The 18,269-nt window shown below is 37.8% G+C and overlaps 1 protein-coding gene across 6 annotated transcripts in view; it reads left to right on the forward strand.

Annotated features, from left to right (window-relative positions):
- STAG2 (STAG2 cohesin complex component) overlaps window positions 1-18,269 on the forward strand; it is an 80,861-nt gene that overhangs the window by 28,115 nt on the left and 34,477 nt on the right. For 5 of the 6 annotated variants that reach the window (XM_063345528.1, XM_063345527.1, XM_063345523.1 and 2 more), the window contains exons 2-6: window positions 9,901-10,045; window positions 12,124-12,202; window positions 13,356-13,517; window positions 16,034-16,130; window positions 17,509-17,585. In XM_063345528.1, coding sequence (XP_063201598.1) covers window positions 10,002-10,045; window positions 12,124-12,202; window positions 13,356-13,517; window positions 16,034-16,130; window positions 17,509-17,585 — 459 coding nt within the window. In that variant the 5' untranslated portion in view covers window positions 9,901-10,001. The remainder of the gene's footprint in view (window positions 1-9,900; window positions 10,046-12,123; window positions 12,203-13,355; window positions 13,518-16,033; window positions 16,131-17,508; window positions 17,586-18,269) is intronic. The other variant, XM_063345529.1, reaches the window with a different exon arrangement.

Consider the following 18,269-nt stretch of genomic DNA (forward strand, 5'->3'; position numbering starts at 1 on the left):
TTTTTGCAATGTTCTTAGGACCTACACAAGTATCGACACTAGTTTCCTCTAGATGTTTAATGAATTGTCAATAGCTAACTCTAGGTCTCCATCCATGAGGCTTCATCACCGGTCATCTTTCCCACAAAATTCTCTTAAGAGGGCTCACCTTTAGGATGAATAAAGAAAGAGGGTGATTTTGAGACTTGGTGATGATAATACGTATTTTTTTCATCTGGTAATTAATTCATTAATGGATTATTAGCATTCTGCATTGTGGATATGTTCAGTTCTCTAAATTGTGTGTAGGAAAGCCATGCACATCATAACTGCTGTTTCATATAAAATTAGTATTCAGTGCTGCAAATCTCTGAACAAACCAGTTGGGATTTTAGCCCAAATGTTATGAGGGAGAACAAGAACAAAATGTTGGGTATTAAAAAAAAATCTTTAAGTTATGACTGAGGATGTATGGAGCACAGATGTTCTGAGGTTGGCAGAATTGCAGAGATAACTTTTTAATGAAAGATAACAAGGTTTTTATCTTTATTTCTTCTGTTTTAGAGGTAAAGCCACGTTTTGCATACATGAGTAGTTACTTGAATTTTATTTGGTAAGGATGATTATTTAGATTGATTGTTGAAAAAGCCATAATCCACTTATGAAAGGCTTAGGTTTTAGCTGTCATACTGCTTGGTTTGGACGTGGCACAATATTTATTCCTTTTTTCTTAAATACTCCTTCTCCTTTCTGATGGTGTAGCATTTCATTTGAGCCAGGGAACGATGGGTGACTGCTTTTGATTGTTTACACAAACACCAAGGTAATGGCACTTTTTTGGAGCTTCACTATAAAACTATAAGTAGAGTTTTCTCCTGCTGTTGTGAGACAGATAATGAGAGCAGCCACCCGCCTGGGAGGGTGACGGGTGAGCGCACTGCGGTGGGTGCAGAGCAGCCGCCTTCCTGCAGGTGATCCATAGGGAATCCGGGAACGGGATGCCCTTTCTGTAGGCCAGGCCCGTTACAAAAAAAAAAAGCTGGGCTGGTGTGGGGGAAGAAAGCAGGATGGAATGAGGCATGAAGCATTCTTAGGTACCAACACCCCCTCGGCCCCACCTTTTTTATTTTAAAGATCCAGTTAAGACTAATGCAGTTTGACTTACACTTATATTCTTGTCTGTTTGTTTCTGTGCTGGATTAGTCTCTTTAGTTACCGTCTGGAAGCAGTTCAACCATTTTTATGTTGTGTGAAGCTTCAACTAATAAACTGGTGGATCTCAGCTGACAAAACACAGAACCAAGCTGGTTCTCCTTTTCCCATCTTATTGTAGAAGGCTTGGGATCACAGTGCAGGGGAGTACAGTGGCTCTTCAAAGGGCTATGCTAAGTGCGCTGTGACCTGAGCTGACAGGAGCTGACTCTGGGAGAGATGCTCGAGAGATTTGACTTTCCACTCTTCAGTACTTTTATTTTATGGAGTTTTCCCTTATTTCAGTCATCTAATATTGACTGTATCTTACAGTAGCAGCTGATGCTATCACAATGTGTACTGTGTAGTGCCCGCTCCAGAATTTATAATCAAATGCAGTTGGTCTTAGAAATACCCAAGCAAGGTTTTTGACACAAAGCCCTGGTGACCTGGACTTTTAAAAGGGTAAAATCTATATGGTAGGAGGCGAAGCTGAGGCTCCTATAAAGCAAGTCAGCCTGCGGGCTCCCATTGATCAGTGGAAGAAAAAAAAAAATAAAAAAAAAAAACAACAACAACTTGCTAGATGGGATACCTTGTTGGTTGGAAAACCCTGCCTCTGCCGTGTGTACTGAGGTAATCCATTGCTGTTGGCTGCACATTTGAACAATGCTAATGCTATTCGAGACTTTTACTGTGTAGCTGGTTACCTGCTTGCTGTGGACAATGTGTGTGCATCTTCATCCCTTGCTTTTACAAGAGCCAAAATTTTGAGTGGATGTGCAAAGTTTTGAAAAGGCATTGTGCAAAGGGACACATTGATCTATTCTGTAGTTTAGTTTGGAAATTTAGGGCACTTAGGCAGCTGGGAGGTGTGCTTTCCATGTATAGTAAATGAACTAGTACTCTTCTTTTGACTTGTTTAAGTATGTGTATGTGGCTTTTATTTTATTTTATTTTATTAAATCTTGGTTGTCATCCGACTTGGCTTTTATTCTTCCTAAGAGCCTCATTTTCCACGCAGTCAGACTGCAACATCTGGAAGCCATCTCTTTCTTGGCAGGGAAAGATGTGACAGACACAATGAGGTGTAACTTCTACTTTTGTTATCTTACCTTTACCTTTTTTAAAAAGACACCTAAAATGAAACCATTTTAAAGATGTGTGGGAATTTCAGGTGTGTTATTGCAAGGCTCAGGAATACAGTTGGGAAGAATTACTAAAGAGTAATATAGGTATTTTTTCTTTAAGGGTCATAGTTGCATTTATTGTACAGTTGATTGATTTTTCACTATTTTGTAATTTTTATATGAATTGGTTTACACCTTAATTTTACTGGACAGTGTAAGTTACTAAATACCAATACAAAAACCTCATATGATTCAAACCATAACAGTATGTTTCAAAATAGTATTTAACTTACTGCATTAAAGATACTGATGTTATTAATGGTACTTCAATGAGTAATCCTATGGCTGTGAAGCACTATAGCATGCTCTTTTCCTTCCATAATAGTCGTTCCACGTATTTAATAAAAATAGCAGAGGTCCAAAAAACACTTTTAATTAGAGGGGGACTCTTTGATGGTGAAGTTGAGGTTGACAGAGCTATTACAATGGTACAGAGGTCCTTGTTTGTTACTCACTTTTCAAGTCTATAAGCTTGCTCTGAAGTCTAAACTTCACTATAGGTTTTAGCGTAACTTTTTTCATTTTCCACTTTTTAAATTTCCCCTCGCCCCAAATAAAGACTGGTTAAGGTTTTGGGTTCACAGCATTAAACTGTGAAAACAAATTTGGTTTTCTGTTCACTGATGTGTGCGCTACCTCTGGGGACCTATGTTTTCCACATGCTTGGCTGTTTCCTGGCTGGTCTCCTTCTTGGGCTCTCATGGTCACCATCACCTGTTTGCTGGGCATCTCGTCTGAAGGCTGGTGAGAAGTAAATGGTTATGTAGGTATATGCACAGTCTGCTCTAATGAAAAAAATAGGAAATGCATGTGAAAAAGGAGTAAGGAGAATGCTTTGAGGAGGAGATGGCTAAGACTGGGCAGGTGCCTGATGAATTTCCAGGTAGAAGATGCTGTCTCCCTGCAAGGGTCACAGGCTGGGTGCGTTCTTGCTGCCTGCCCCCACAGTGGGTGGCCGGGTGCAGGAGTTGTGAGCCCAGGTGCAGGAGTTGGGAGCCCAGTGGGGGCTCTAGCCCTTCCTGCCTGCTTGGCCCTGCTGCAGCCACAGAACAGCAGGCTGTTGGCTGTGGCTGCTCCCAAGGGAAGGGCAGGAATATTAGCAGCAGCTATGCGAGGACTCCAGTTTGCCACTTCTCTTGCATACGTCTGGTCCTGCTGGTGATGCACTGACATTGGCAAAGCTCATTGTGTGCTTTGTTGTAAAGGGGTAGAGTTCAGCTGCCTTGGATACTGCATCTACTGACTTGGGTGGCTGCAGGAGGAGTTGATGTGGTTGACTCATCCAATGGAGAGCTAATTAATCATGGGAAGAGGAAATGGTTTTGTTTTCATAATTTGCTTGCTGCTGGTTCACTTGAGTGCTAGAAGGGAGCAGAGACTTTCCTGTGTGTTTGGGGAGTGGGAAGGAAGACTGCTGCTTTCAGCAGCAGCCCACAGTGTTAGAAAAGCATGTTGTGGGGTGGCTCTTTCCCACTTAATCAGCAGACTTGTTGCATGAACTAAAGAGCAAATAATTACGAAAATTGAATAAAGAGCAGGCCAGGGAATAAAAATGGTAGTGTGATGGCATAATATCGACAGCCACTGTGATAGTGCTTTTTCATTTTTTGAAAGATGAAGAGAGTTGTGTTGACAGAAGTGGTGTGGAGGGGGTGTAAAAGCTGGAAGTATAGAAGAAATCAGACTGTGAAGAACGAGACTGAAAAGATAAGACTGGTATAAATTAGGTCATTTGGGTTCTTTGTTGGAGTGTTAACTGTTCAGTGCCTTTGGAACTGTGGATTGTTATTGTGTATACAGACCATGTCTCTGTTGGTAAGCATGGAAGAATGTAGATTGATGAGCTCTAGTTCAGGTCTTCATGTAAAGGAATTACAAGACTCATTTGTTAAGCAAACAACACAAAAATAACCACACATCTAAAGGTATTAATTGCATTATTGTTCAGTTTAGTCTTAATTATGCTGTCATAATATGATCAAAACTGCTGATATGGTTATAAGTAAATCATGTTAAAGTACAGTTGTTACGATACAGAAGGCTACTTGAAGTGTGTTTTCTATATTTTACTCAAATTACAGAATTGCTTTAAAGCTGCTTGGCAGCTGAAATACTAGGTTGTGTAATATTAGTCGAAATAACACAGATAGAAATAACGCACTCTTTCAGGCCTATAGGGAATGCCATGCAGTTGCTCAAAACCTCACTTAAAAATCCATTTATGAAGATGAATGCAAAAGTAATATGAAGAAGCATACTTATTTGTGGGGGGGACCCAAACAACCAAACCTTATTTTACAGAACAAAAGCTTAGACATATTCTGGTCTCTCAGAGAAGGAGTGAGGGGCATAATGTAGTTGACAGCAGCTTTCTTTTCTAAAATAGTTAAGCGAAAATACTGGACATACTTCTTATCCTTTATTTAAATTTTATCTGACTAGCATTTTAACTGTTGCTGCTGCATAATTGGCTCCGAAGCATCAGCATCTCTCATTCATGGATAGATAAATAATTCAGGGTTGAACTTTAGCCGCACACTTCAGCATCACAATTCTAGAAGGTCGTCTTTTCTGAATTAAGAAAGTGAGGTCCTCGATTTTACAGGTGATTAACTGAACTACAGGGAAAAATCAATACATCTCTGAACAGCCGTCCCGCATTTCCAAAATCTTTGTCTTGGCCACAGAACTGTTTTTAAACTTTGCATCACTGCCTTCCCAGAAAAATGATAACCGTTTTACTGATTTGCCTTATAAAACTTCTAGATAATAGATGACCAAACCAAAACACAAGTACCTGAAATAGCTTGCTCTGAGCTCCTTAAGTAATAGTCTAGTTACTGCACTGTGCAACTGCATGAAACACAAGCTTCTGGGACAGATCTTGTGATTCTTTATATTGTGTGCGTGTGTGTATATATATGTGCATGTTCTTTTGACAAAGGCTGCTTACTGAATTATATTATCATTTTTTTAGCCTGTTTTTGCACATAGTAGAAATTGCGAGAGGACAGGTAGCATTCAGCAGCTGCCGATAGCATATGTGTTATTGTGTGAATTGTGCTGGTGAATTTTGTCAACTTTTGCCAGTTCTCAACATTTGGCCAGTATATTTGAGTTAATCACAACCATACCTAAATTAATTATTCATGTATTAGGGAAAAATAACCTTTAAAATTTTAAATCCGTTTTTCAGTGAAGACACATCTGAGTTCTTCATAGTGTTTCATGCTTAGCTTTTGCTTTTATCAGTCCAATTACTTTAAATAGAAACTCCACTTACAGTTAAAGTTGGCAATGTTGCGTATGATTAGTGTTCCCAGACTACATCTGTTGTTCCAGTGGTGTTTTAGTTCATTAACGTTTTGTTAGCAAGATTTTAAATGGCAAGGTACAATAAAGGGATGCATTATTTCTGCTATTAAAATGTATTTTGAAATTCTTCTGCTTGCTTTTGAAAACCAAATACTGAGGCTAGTCGTACTACAGCACCTGCATTTCTCTCTTTGGAAGAGTCATTGAATCAAACATATATGCATTTATTTCAGAAAAGATGCAGGAATCTTCTGGTGTCTTTATGTAATATAAATATAAATCTAAGGGAAATGTGCTACGATATTGTAGCTTTAGCAATCTATTATAAAGTTTATTGCACAGAAATAACTAGGTCAACCTCTGGATGACCTGTCTTTTGGAGTTTCTTCAGTTAGCTTTAGGCTAGAGCTCCACCTTGTGATCTTTCAGCAGGATACATTTCCTTTTTATAGTTAATAATTTAATTATGATTTCACAAAGTTGAGGGACTCCAGAAAGTTTTCACAGACTTGAGAGAGTTCAGTATCTTCTTGGGAAAATTAAAGTTGGAATTCTGTGAGCATGCAAAAAAGAAACTGAAGAAGAGCTGATTTTTATGATGCGCCTCAGTTTAGATTTAACTTATTAAAATAATCTGCTTATTAGAGCCCATTTAACACAGGTAACACAGACTTTCACCGTTTGGAATGGCGTGTGCAAGATTTTCACTTTCCACTTTCCTCTATACTGTGATGAACTTGGTATATTTTAAAAGTTGTGATAGGATGCTTATATGGACCACTTCCCTTTCCCACTGACTTCCTAAACTGGGTGCTTTGAATGAGTCATCAAGTACGTGTGTGAAGAAGATATGTAGTAGTCTCGAATTTCCAAAATACGTTTACTGAGATCAAGGATAATGGGGAATGACCAATGCCAGTCTTTTCCCATGCCAAAACAAGAGAGCATCACATAAAATTGAAAAGTGATGAATTCAAAGCAAAGAACATGCCTCTCTGTAGTACGGAGTTTGGCTGTGAGAGTTCTTGTGTGGAATGCCATTGCTGCGTCATTGAATATTGAGTTCAAAAAATAATTGGAAATATCAATGTAAAAAATATTGACGAGGGGTTGTAGAATACAGGGACAGCCTCTCTGGCTGAAAAAATCCCGGAGTTGTTTCTGGGTGCTGGGAAGGTATTCAGGGAAAACATTGCTAATAACAACAAAGCAAACGTGTTCTTTCTTGGGCAGCTTCTGTTGGCCACTGCCAGAGAGGGCACGCTTGGCGAGCCTGACCCTGCTGGTTGAGAAACAAAAGTCTGTGTTATGTTCTGTATGTAAGTAAGCCTTTTAAAAAATACCCTGTACTGGGATGAATGCAAGGGGCTTTTTGGTCATTGCTGGAGTTTGAGCTTGACGCCAGAGATCCCTTACAGTCTTACCTCATATATTCTGGCAAGGCATTCACCTGTCACTACTGTTTTCCATAATGCCAGTATATGGTTGCACTCATGAGGGCCAAGTTTCTTCTTCCTTCAAGATAAACAGTTCTTGAAACATAAATCTTAGTAGCTTAATGCTTCGGTCTCTAGCAAGAACTTGATATTTCTTTCCCATTTTGAGACGATTCTGATCAAAGAATGCCATATTTGCTTTCATATTTTGTTGTTTGTACTAAGATGAACGGTTCTTACAAGAAGTTCAAGTTGATATAAACTGCAGCCAGCTAGTTTTGCCAAGTCATTTGTTTGACTTGTTTGATGTGGAGAATATATACTTCAATCATTTACCCATCATTTTTTATAGTTTTGTTACTAACTTTTTTCTTTAAAATGTTTCTGGGATTTTAAGAAACTTTATGGAGGCTTTTTGCAAAATTTGGTAGGACAATAGATTGGCTTTTCATAAACAGAGGAAAAACTCTGTTAAATCTGTGAACCAAGTGGTTAACTTCCTTTGTTTCTCAGTACTTTCAAATTTTATGGAATGGGTAATTTTAGTATTGTAAATAGGGAGTATTAATGAGCCAAAATACAAAATTTGCATGTAAGCATCCTGATTGTCACTTCAGTAGATGTGTTGCTTCTCAACGTTGAAAAATGTAAACCAGGAGAAGTCAAATAGCGACATGTTGATAGACAGGTTGAACTTGAAACTGAGCAGTTTGCTTTTTGAAGTTTGCCTCACTGGGACTAAATCACAAGCATGCCCCAAAAAGGATTTGTAGGGCTGGATCTCTTTCTTTTTCTCTTTTTTTTTTCTTTTTTTTTTTCCTTTCTGTTTCTACACCTTCTTCCCCCCTGCTTTTTACTGAGGTAGACCTCTGAGGAGGTGCTGGCCTGATCACCAGGGCACTAAAGTGTCCTATGGTATTTTTCCAAGTTCAAGGAATGAGCAAATCTTTAAAAAAAAAAATAAAAAAAATAAAAATCCAAAGTGCAGAACATTTTGATGCATCACCAACTAAACTTAAGCCTGTAGTTTTTACAGCCAGCCCAGATGGTATAATAGCCCCATGACACCAAAGGAGGGAGTTTTACTCTTCCCTCCCCTGCTCATGGCTACGCAGTCTTTTGTTTCCCATGCACTGGCTATGGATACCTGCTGTTGAACCAGTTCAACTTGATAATCCAGGGATAAAAAAATTCTTGAGGTATATTTTGCCCATTTTGTTGGGGAACTGAATCAGGTGATACTGAATGACCGAGCCTACAAAGAGAAATGGCAGGGGAGGGGATGTGACCCTGCCTGGGAATGGTTGTTTGCTAAAGAGAGTGTATAAGCAGAGCAGGAGAGGATGAAGCGCACCCCTTGTGCCCCTGTGGTTTTGGAGAAAGGAGGAATGGGGTGACAAAGGTTGCTGCCATTCTGCAGCAGCAACATTTTTGAAGGTTTTTATCTTCTACCGTGTTTTGGATGGAACACTCTTTAGCGGTTGCAGACTATCTTGAGATTCACCAGTCTGTCTCAAACCTCCTCTCGTTTTGCTGCTATTTCTTTCCACTCTGGTTCTCTACTTTTATGTAACTGTGTGAAATGTGAAGAAATAGAACATAATAAGTTCAGGGTTTATGGTTTCTCTCAGCTCTCTAAATTCTGGAAGCTACAGTGGCCCCTAGCATTCAGAGTAAGCACTTGCAAGGGGAAAAAAAAAAGTACGGCCTCTATCTACATGCTCGACTGAAACACAGTCTCTGAAGCATAGCTACCAGACATTAAGCAACATGTGCTTAGCATGCCAAAATTAAATCTCTCCCTCAAATACCTTATCGCTTCAGCAAGCTGAAGAGTCAGCAGGCTTAGACTCTGGAGGTTTTTCTCCTTGCTATTGTATCTTGAAAATACCTGAACATCATACTTAATTTAACTGTATTAAAAGTTAGCCTGGGGCAGACAATTGACATAGGAAACTTAAGCCTGCATGGTTAAATCTCACATTTAAAGTATGAAGTGAGGCTTTTCTCCCCTTAAACGTAGGAAAACTAGATAAATAACAAAACTTATTAATAGGTGGCAGTACTATAATTAAGTTGAAAAGCAAGTATTTCACAATCTTACAAAACACTATGCTGTTTCTAATGTTTTTCTTTATAACGTGGATAGTATTATCTTCCTTGATATTTTTATAATCTTGTCAAATGCTGTAAATGTTAAAACTGTTGTAAGCCTGGTTTATCAAGTCTGCAAGACAGGGAATTGTGAAACAGGTGGCTAGGTTATAAGAACTTGTTATAAGAGCTTATCCTTGTGGAAAATGTCATGGAATTCTACAAATTGGAGATACAAAGTTGGTATGCATAATGTCCTTAAATGTACACATATTGGTGCTTTAAATTGAACGTCAAATCTGGTTTTGGTTTGGTTAACCAGAAATATCCTAATGTTGGTAAGTCTGCGCTCTGCAGTGCGTGCTGTTACAGTTCAAACTTAAATCTAGTATGGATTTAGAAAGAAAAGCTATTACTTGCGAGATGTTAAAGAAAACCATTCTAGTTTTCTCATCCTGTGCAGAAAATGTTTTTTTGCCAAATGTTTTTGTATTTTATTTTACTGTGATGCTTTTAAGATTTGTGGAGGTACTTTCTAGTAAGGTCATGGGAGGAGTCAAAAATACGAAATCTTTAAACAGGAAAAAGCTTGGTTGGAAACAGAGGGTGGTGTGATCTAAATTTTCTGTGTTTCCAGCTTTTTAATCCCTTCATATGTGGAAAAACTTTCACTGTATTTATTTATTTTATTGTAGAAGTTGTCCACTACAAAGGAAGAAAGAAAAGTAAGCTTGTACTTCAGACTGGTTTTTGAATATCTTTCTAATACAGTGGTGTTCCAGAAGATGATAAAGAAATGATAGCAGCTCCAGAAATACCAACTGATTTTACTCTCCTTCAGTAAGTGTTTTAAGAATTTGTAGTTTCATTTTTAAATGCACTAACTCTTTTTAGTGTTAATACATCTGGTTGGTTTTCCCTTGGAAAGAAGGAAACAAAATGAGGGAATAGGGTTCTACGTTTTTTTTTTGTACTGAGGTGTTGATAAAGCATCGTCTGAATTCTTAAGTATTTGGCAGTAATTAAGTATTTTAGAACTGCTTCATTATTTTAAATCAATTTTTAAACTTTGCAAGTAGGAAGCCATTGCGACAGACACAGTTTTGTTTGTGGTGTACATCTCAGGTTTTTTCTTTCAAAATGAAATGTTTGATTAAGAAAATATTTGGTTAGGAATACCAAAAAAAGTTTCCTTCATTAAAGCCTCTTTATAGAGAGGAAGTAGTTGAGGTATTTGCCCTTAATAACTGGGGCAGGTTGCCTAATATTTAAAATACCTAATGACATGCTTTGGTTAAAGCCAGAGTCTTAGCTTCCCTCAGGCATCAATCCTTGGTGTTTTTGACATCATTTTATTAGCTTGCTAGTATTCCTACAGTTTTTAAGAAACAGACATTTGAATTTTGGGGTATAGATTACATTTTAGACAGGGAAATAAAGTGATTGTTTTAAGCAGACCAAAAGAATCCAGTTCCTTACCTTGTAATTGTCAAGAAATTGTCATAAATACATTTCAACAGTGTTGAAACGGATTGAATTGGTATAAAATCTAAAAGATACAAAGATACAGTTTTGTATCAATGAGGTTGTTCGTGGCTTTTTTCCCTTTTAATGAGAAATAAACAGAAGATGTTTTATTATGAAATACTGTTTTTACAGCTGTTTATAATGGTTTGGGTTTTTTTTTTTTTAACTCTGTCAGTACAGTTCATTGCTTAGTGAAATGTTTGGAATTTGTGTTCTGTTCTTTCCTGTGAAAACAAGAGCGCCTAGGAAGTTATGAGGAATAAACATTTCTTACCTTTTTCTTTCTTCCTTTCTCGTCCCCCTCCCGCCCCCCCCCCCCCCCCCCCCCCCCCCCGGGTTGGAGACTTCAGTCCGTACCATAGTATGTAGTCAACAGAACCAGAAAGAGCAAAACACATCTTAAAAGGCAGAAAGCTCCTTTCAGACACTTGCAGTAGAGAGACACCTGAAGTTTCTGGATTGCTGTAGAATGTTATAAATACATACATAGGAATGGGTCTCCTGTGCCCCCTGGTCGTATTTCTGATTGTTAACTGAATCAGGAAGTGTGTATCAGAAATCTGTGATAGCATGCATACTGCCCATATGTGTTTAAAACAAAATCTGCTGGCATCATTTAAGTTCTGTTCTGCAGGAAATGTAGAAATAGAGAATATATAAGCTAAGAATTCTCTATTAATAATTCAGGTGATTTCACACACACACACCCACCCACCTTGATGTTGTCAATAAATGATTTGTGTATCAATGCAGCATATTTTAATGATGTATGAAACTAAACAAATGAGAAAGTTCATACATTGTTTAACAGCTTTTTACCTTGTAAGCCTAAACAAAACTACAGGTTATCTTTTTGATGGAGAAACCTTACCTAAACTTTTTTTCTGTACCTTTCAACGTAAGTGCATACCTGTTAGCTGCTTAGTTTCTAATAGCATGAAGAGATCTGCTGAGACACTTTGGTTTTGAGGGAAGGTGGTGGTTTCTTTTTTTGCTGTTGGGTTTTTTCTTCCTCTCTCTTTTTTGTGTTTGTTTTTGTTTAAGTATTTGTAGCAGATAACTGTGTCTCTCTGCTTTTTGGGATGATGTAATGTTTATCACGTGCCAAAAGAAAGGTTCCCAGCCTGTTGCTATTTTCTACCCACTTTCACATCTTTTAACCTTAGTGTCTGGCTCTTTTCGCAGGTGAATTGTTTGGAGGAGGCAGGGCAGGGTGGGAGTGTGAGGATATGCTCTGATCTCTTCCTCCACAGTAGACTTAAACATAAGGTGGCGGCAGTTTCGCTGTTAGAGTTGCTTTACTGGACTGAGAGCACAATGTGACTTTATGTAGTATATTTAAGAATGTTCCTGATGAAATGTGTAAATGGTTTGTCTTTTTATCCTTGCAGGGAGTCTGAAACACACTTCTCTTCCGATACAGACTTTGAGGATATTGAAGGAAAAAACCAAAAACAAGGCAAAGGAAAAGTATGTTCAGTTTATAGGGATACTGAAACACTCCTGCTGTTACAAACTGAAGAGTTCAGCACTTGCTTTGAAGCTGAACGGGCTAGGAATATTTTCTGAAAAAGCGAGTGTTCTGTCAAGAGAATTCATGTTTGTATTTGCATTGAAATGCTTCATCTTGTGTATTTTCATGATATTTCCTTAGTGCTATGAAGGCATAAGGGAGGTGGGGGAGAAAAAGATTAACTTTGATTTGATTAACCTCTCTGCATGTGTTCCATTGTATACTTAAATTTGGTGCTAATGCAGTCTGTTTTGATTGGTGTCATTAATTCTGTCTGTCTTTTAATTTGAAAAGTGAACAGAAACCAATAATTCAATTAAAAGGGTTTATCTTGTAGGTCGTAGACTGGATGTTTCACTACCTGAGTGGAGAGGTCTAAACCCAGTTAATAGCCCTTCTCTCCCCTCATCAGACAGATGTCCTGGCTCTCCACCACCCCCACACCCCCCACACCCCCCCACACCCCCTCAGTGGCTCCTGCCCTCTCACTTGACACCACCACATCCCACGGGTGGGCTGCTGCACCCACCTGGCCAGGCACCCCATGTACCGGTACAGAGTGCCCAGCTAGTAAGAGGTGGTAAATAGTTTTGTACAACAGTTGTTTAACTCCTGTTTAAAATATTTTTTCTTTTCTTCTTTCTGTAAGTCACACGTGATTTGGGGAATCAGATACAAAGACACCTGTCTGCACTTCCTCACTTGCCAACATGTGCTCAAATTAAAAAACCCGAAAGGTTAATGAATTGCAGAGGAGACTTTGCGACGTGTGTTAAAGGAATTGCCATAGCTATTGTAAATAAAATCTGTATAATCTGTTTTACAGTTTAAATATGAGAAAAATCTTTGTGTCATATGTTGTCACTAATCACAGTTTTAGTTGTTAGAAGATTTTAAATGAGGAAAGGAGGAAATGGAATCTGTAGAATTCTTGTCGATCTTTGCATCAGTTAGGATCAGCTATTATTCTCAACTTTGGATTTTGAATCTGGTTCCTGAAAACAAAAGGCCTTGTGTATAGTTGTCATGGTGCTGAGTAGTAGTTTCAGTTTTTTTAATTACTACATAATGCACAATTAAAATTTCTTACGCGTGTGTGTGTGATTGCAGACCTGTAAAAAAGGAAAAAAAGGACCAGCAGAGAAGGGGAAAAGTGGAAACGGAGGAGGGAAACCTGGTGGTCCAAATCGGATGAATGGACATCACCAACAGAATGGTGTGGAAAACATGATGCTGTTTGAGGTAGTTAAAATGGGCAAGAGTGCTATGCAGGTAAGACTTCGGATATCTCTGTGACTTGGATGAATATACCATTTAAATGTAGCGATATTTTCCTGTAGATACATTTTAATAAAATGAAGCCTAAAGTAGTAAAACTCTTTCTTCAATTTGTAGGTTTTTTGTAATAATAGTTTGTAGTAATTTGTAGATTAAGATTTTTTTTTTTAAAAGGTGTTTTTGCATGTTAAGGTTTTAATTTTAACAAGCTGATTTTTCATTTCTGAAAGTTGGGTATGAATTGTCACAAACATAACGAAGAAATTCAAACCGTGATTCAAACTGAATTTTTTGGTATACTGAATGAAGAAAGGTTGGTTTTGTTCATATGGCTTCTGAGGCCTTTTTGTGTGGCTGTAACTAAATACAACTGTGGTTTATGCCTATAGTTGTCATTGAACTTAACAAGAAATCTGTAGTTTGTAGATGCTCCCAGAGTTTAGATTATCTGAAAAGAAAGAATTGCATCTTCTCTCTCACCCAAAGTAAAATCAGTAGCTACAACTTAAGGGCTACTCCCCCCCCACCCCAAGCTGACTTGGCTAATGGATATTGCAGCACACCAAGTGGGTGGAATTTGGGTCAGGAAGTTTTAACCTGTTAAAAGCCTGTGCATTAGGCACTGGCTCCATTGCATTTACTAATAGGGCTGAAGTCAGTCTCTTAAGAAATTTAGTGCTTTTAAAAAAATTTATTTTAAATTCAGTTAAATCGGCAAAGCATTTGCTTAACTGTGTGAATCTTGCAGTGGTGAGAGGGTTAAAGTGGAAGGCTGTCAGCCATGAAGCCTTCCTGCTGACTCACTCATGTGACTCCTCAGCAGCCTGGAGGAAAGACTATCTTTGGGATTGAAAATCTAGAGTTTACAGCTTCTGTGATCCGCAGGCGGGAAGCTGGGTCTACGGACAGTCCTCTCAAGATTTGCAGGCTCCTGCATTAGAGCTGGGGACCTTATAGCCTGAATTCCTTGGCAGAAAATTAGTGCACGCTTTTAGAAAAGAATAGACTACTTTGATGTATTTGCACAGAGAAATTCTGATACTTCCGTCGTTTGTTTTGTTCTGCTGTATTTCAAAGCGGGTGGAAAAACTATACTTTTCTAACTGTTGCTGTGTGCGCTACACTTTCAGCCAGTTATCAGTGGTTGTATCTTCATGCCATTTTAGCTGTTTAAAAGTCAAAATCTTTTGCTTTCCAAGAGCAAAATGGACCTTTGCCAGGTCTGATGACTCTGTTGAATTAGGGAATCAGTGCCTGGCTAACTAGTCAATGCTCTGAAAACAAGGCTGCTTAATATTTGTCTCGTTCCTAGCATTTGTCTCGTTCCTAGCATTATCCTTTGCTTGCACAGTGACATTCTCTATAAGCCTAACTTAAGATGTGTCCTAGATTATTTCGTCCCCCCCGCCAGGTCAGTCAAATTGGTACTAGTTTGTAGGTTCTGCTTGTACTGGGGAAGACTATGACAGTTTCACTTTGAATTTTTCATTTTTTGTGTCTTGCTGGCAAAAGTTGTGCATTGTACTTATAAACAATCTTAAATTTAGGGAAGACGGATTTAGCTGTATCTTTGATCAGAAATTTTTCTGCATGGCACTGTTTTATTTGTCCTCACAGCATTATTGCCTGTGAAACACTGAGGAATACAGACAGGAAGCACTGGAGATGCTGCATAGTCCAGTTGCCTTTCAGAAGTTCTGAACTATTTAATAATCTCTATTTATTTAGAATTACTCTAGATTTTAGGGCAAGGTATCAACATATTAAAAACCTCAAAACTGAGAGCTTGATACTAAAATGAGTCTCTTGTGCCTGTGTTAATAAATCAATTGTATGAAGTATGATTTTTGCAGTAGACAGTTTGTACTACACACAGGGATGGTTTAAACATAATTGCGTGTAAATTCTGTTTTCTCAAAATATTATCACAGGTTTCCTCTTAATTTGTTTCCCTTTAAGGTTTTTTTAGTAAAATGCCCTTGTTCCTATTTGGTTTAGTGACTATGGAGTAATTAATGTCCGTGCAGCATAGTGCAGTGCCGTTCATCCTGTTCTGTGCGTGGAGTACAGCTCATCAAAGGGGCAACATTTTTGAAGAGCGTAGTGAGTTTTAGCTGTTGGAACTGAACACCTAAATAAGTATCTTTAGAGAAGTGTCACTAGTTTGTGAAACAGAAAAAAAAAGGGGAAAACCTGCTTCTGTAAAATATACCAATCATTTTTGCATTCTCCCTCAAAAAAAGTTGTGGTAGGACTATATGGTATTCCTGTGCTTTATGTTTAGGTGTCGATTTTGTACTTGTATGTGTTTTTAGCATAAAATGATTTATTTCCTTGAAAGGTGATAATGGTGGCAGTAAAGGATCATTTCAAACATTTTGTTATGTATAAAAAACCACAGAGTTCAAGTTATTTCTGGAAGGAACAAGAATCACTTCCTGGAAAGCAGTTAAATAACGCTCTTCAATTTATGAAAACTAAAATGTGCCTTTATATTTGTTTCTTTTCAGTCTGTAGTGGATGACTGGATAGAGTCATACAAACATGACAGAGATATAGCACTTCTTGATCTCATTAACTTCTTTATTCAGTGTTCAGGCTGCAAAGGTAAGATTGAATGTTTGCTCATCCATTTAAGTAATATGGTATAATTGTCACTCTTTGCTTTTTTTACTACATGTGCTGTAGGACTGCTCTATCCCTGCAGTTAGTTTACAGTATTAGATACTTGTAGTTAAGCTAGTATTTCTGAAGGTGGGTGCTGGAGATTTAGAAATATTATACTATATTTTAAAATGCTGATTAAGCCTTTTATATTGATCCCAGAGAGAATGCAGTACTGGCACTTAACAATTACTACATCTTCCTCTGCTCCTGCTGTTATTTCAGAAATACATCTCTCTCTTCATGTTGATAGTTTAGCTTGTTCAGTCTTGGAATTATAGTTTGGATTCATCTAATTCTTATCATTGAGTGTTTTGAGATTGTTTCATAGCCCTTGCAGAGGTGCTTGATTTAAAAGATCTTATGGACAGCTTCATGGTAGCCCGTCCACAGTAAGATTGTATTTCCATATTTTCTGGTTTTCTTTCCTCGTTTCCATATCCTCCATTCTTGTCCCCCTCACCTCCTCCTTTTGAAGAGGAGAAGGTAACTTACCCTGCGGTGTCACTGTGTGTGATAGAGTAGGACTGGATGTAATTCGTTCTGCTCAAGCGTTTCTCTCTGTCCTGTTAAACTTTTAAAGTGCATAAATCTCCAGAAAGCTAACAGCATTCCTCAGAGGTTATCCATGCTTTCAAGAGCAGTGACCTTTTGATTATTGCGACCAGATAAAACTACAGAATCTTTTAATGCTTTCTGAGATGATCCTTGTCATGAATTTTGCAGTATAGTTGTGGTAAACTTTAGGAGATCTATTTGTTTTTATATCACCATTTACACTCAAACAATTTGAGGCTAAGACAAATAAAAATTGCGTGAAATCAGTGTGTTTATTACAGTGCAGAAGATAATAAGTAGCAATAGAACTGTTCAAAATTGTTTCATACCATTTAGAATCTTGAGTCCTGAAAGGTCACTTCAGATTAGTGTAGTCTCTTGGCTGATGAAGAGGTGTCTGGCACAAGTATCTTCGATGTCTGAACACATGTGAATGAGTAAGTTCTAGATGTGTGTGTACATGCACACAAACACACTTTTAAAAAAGAATAATAATAAAGAACACACACACACACACATATGTGTATATGTGTGTGTATATATATACGTGTGTGTCTATATATATATAAAAAAGGTATCGGTGCCAGGCGCTTGTTATACACGGATGCTAAAACAAAAATGTGTAACTTCTTGAAAAATACATGTATAACCTGTAGGTTAGCTGAAAATTGGTCATTTTTACATTGTAGCATGTACATTGTGGCATGTCATCTGCCATCTACCTCATATTGGAAGTGCTAATAATCTAATGTCTAAATTGTAGGAGTTGTAACAGCAGAGATGTTCCGACATATGCAGAATTCTGAAATAATCCGAAAAATGACTGAAGAATTTGATGAGGTAAATTTAATGAAGTGCTGATAACGTATTGATATTAATTTTTTTTTTTAACCTGTTCTAATCTTACTGGATCTTGTTGCTACAGGTTTCTTTCAAGGGTAAGGTCAGATGCAAAAATGACAGGACTTTTTATGAATTAAAATCTTGAACTCTTATTTCACTGAATTTGTAAGATTAGGAAGTAAAGCGCTGTATGTATATAACTTGTTTTATTAATGGCTTAAGAAATCGGTATCGACTTTCAGTTTTTGCATGGTGGGAACTCCTACTACTGTGGAGCTGTGTGGGATGCCTCCCCCTTCCTGCTGTGTATGTCAGGCCTTTAAGTCATCTAACTTTTAAAATGGTTGCTAAATTAATTTCTGTGCATTCATTAATCTACAAATTGTGGGGATCTAAATTTGATTATTCTCCAGTTGAAGAGTAATGTTTTGCCTTTCATGGAGGTTATAACTTTTTTCCCTTTAAATTGTCACTTAACTTTCTGTTCCACTGAGTTTTGGGGTAAATGAGGTAAACTGGGTTTTTGGGTGGTTGGTTTTTTTTTTGGTGGGTTTATTTTTGAGTGGTATTTCACCCTGTGTTCAAAAGAACATAAAGGTATCTTTAAAACCTCCTCCCAAAATCTGTCTAATACAGAAATAATTTCCCCCCACCTAATTAAAATCCAAAAAACATGGGTAA

The sequence above is a fragment of the Chroicocephalus ridibundus genome, chromosome 9, assembly GCF_963924245.1.
Source record: "Chroicocephalus ridibundus chromosome 9, bChrRid1.1, whole genome shotgun sequence".
Taxonomy (NCBI): domain Eukaryota; kingdom Metazoa; phylum Chordata; class Aves; order Charadriiformes; family Laridae; genus Chroicocephalus; species Chroicocephalus ridibundus.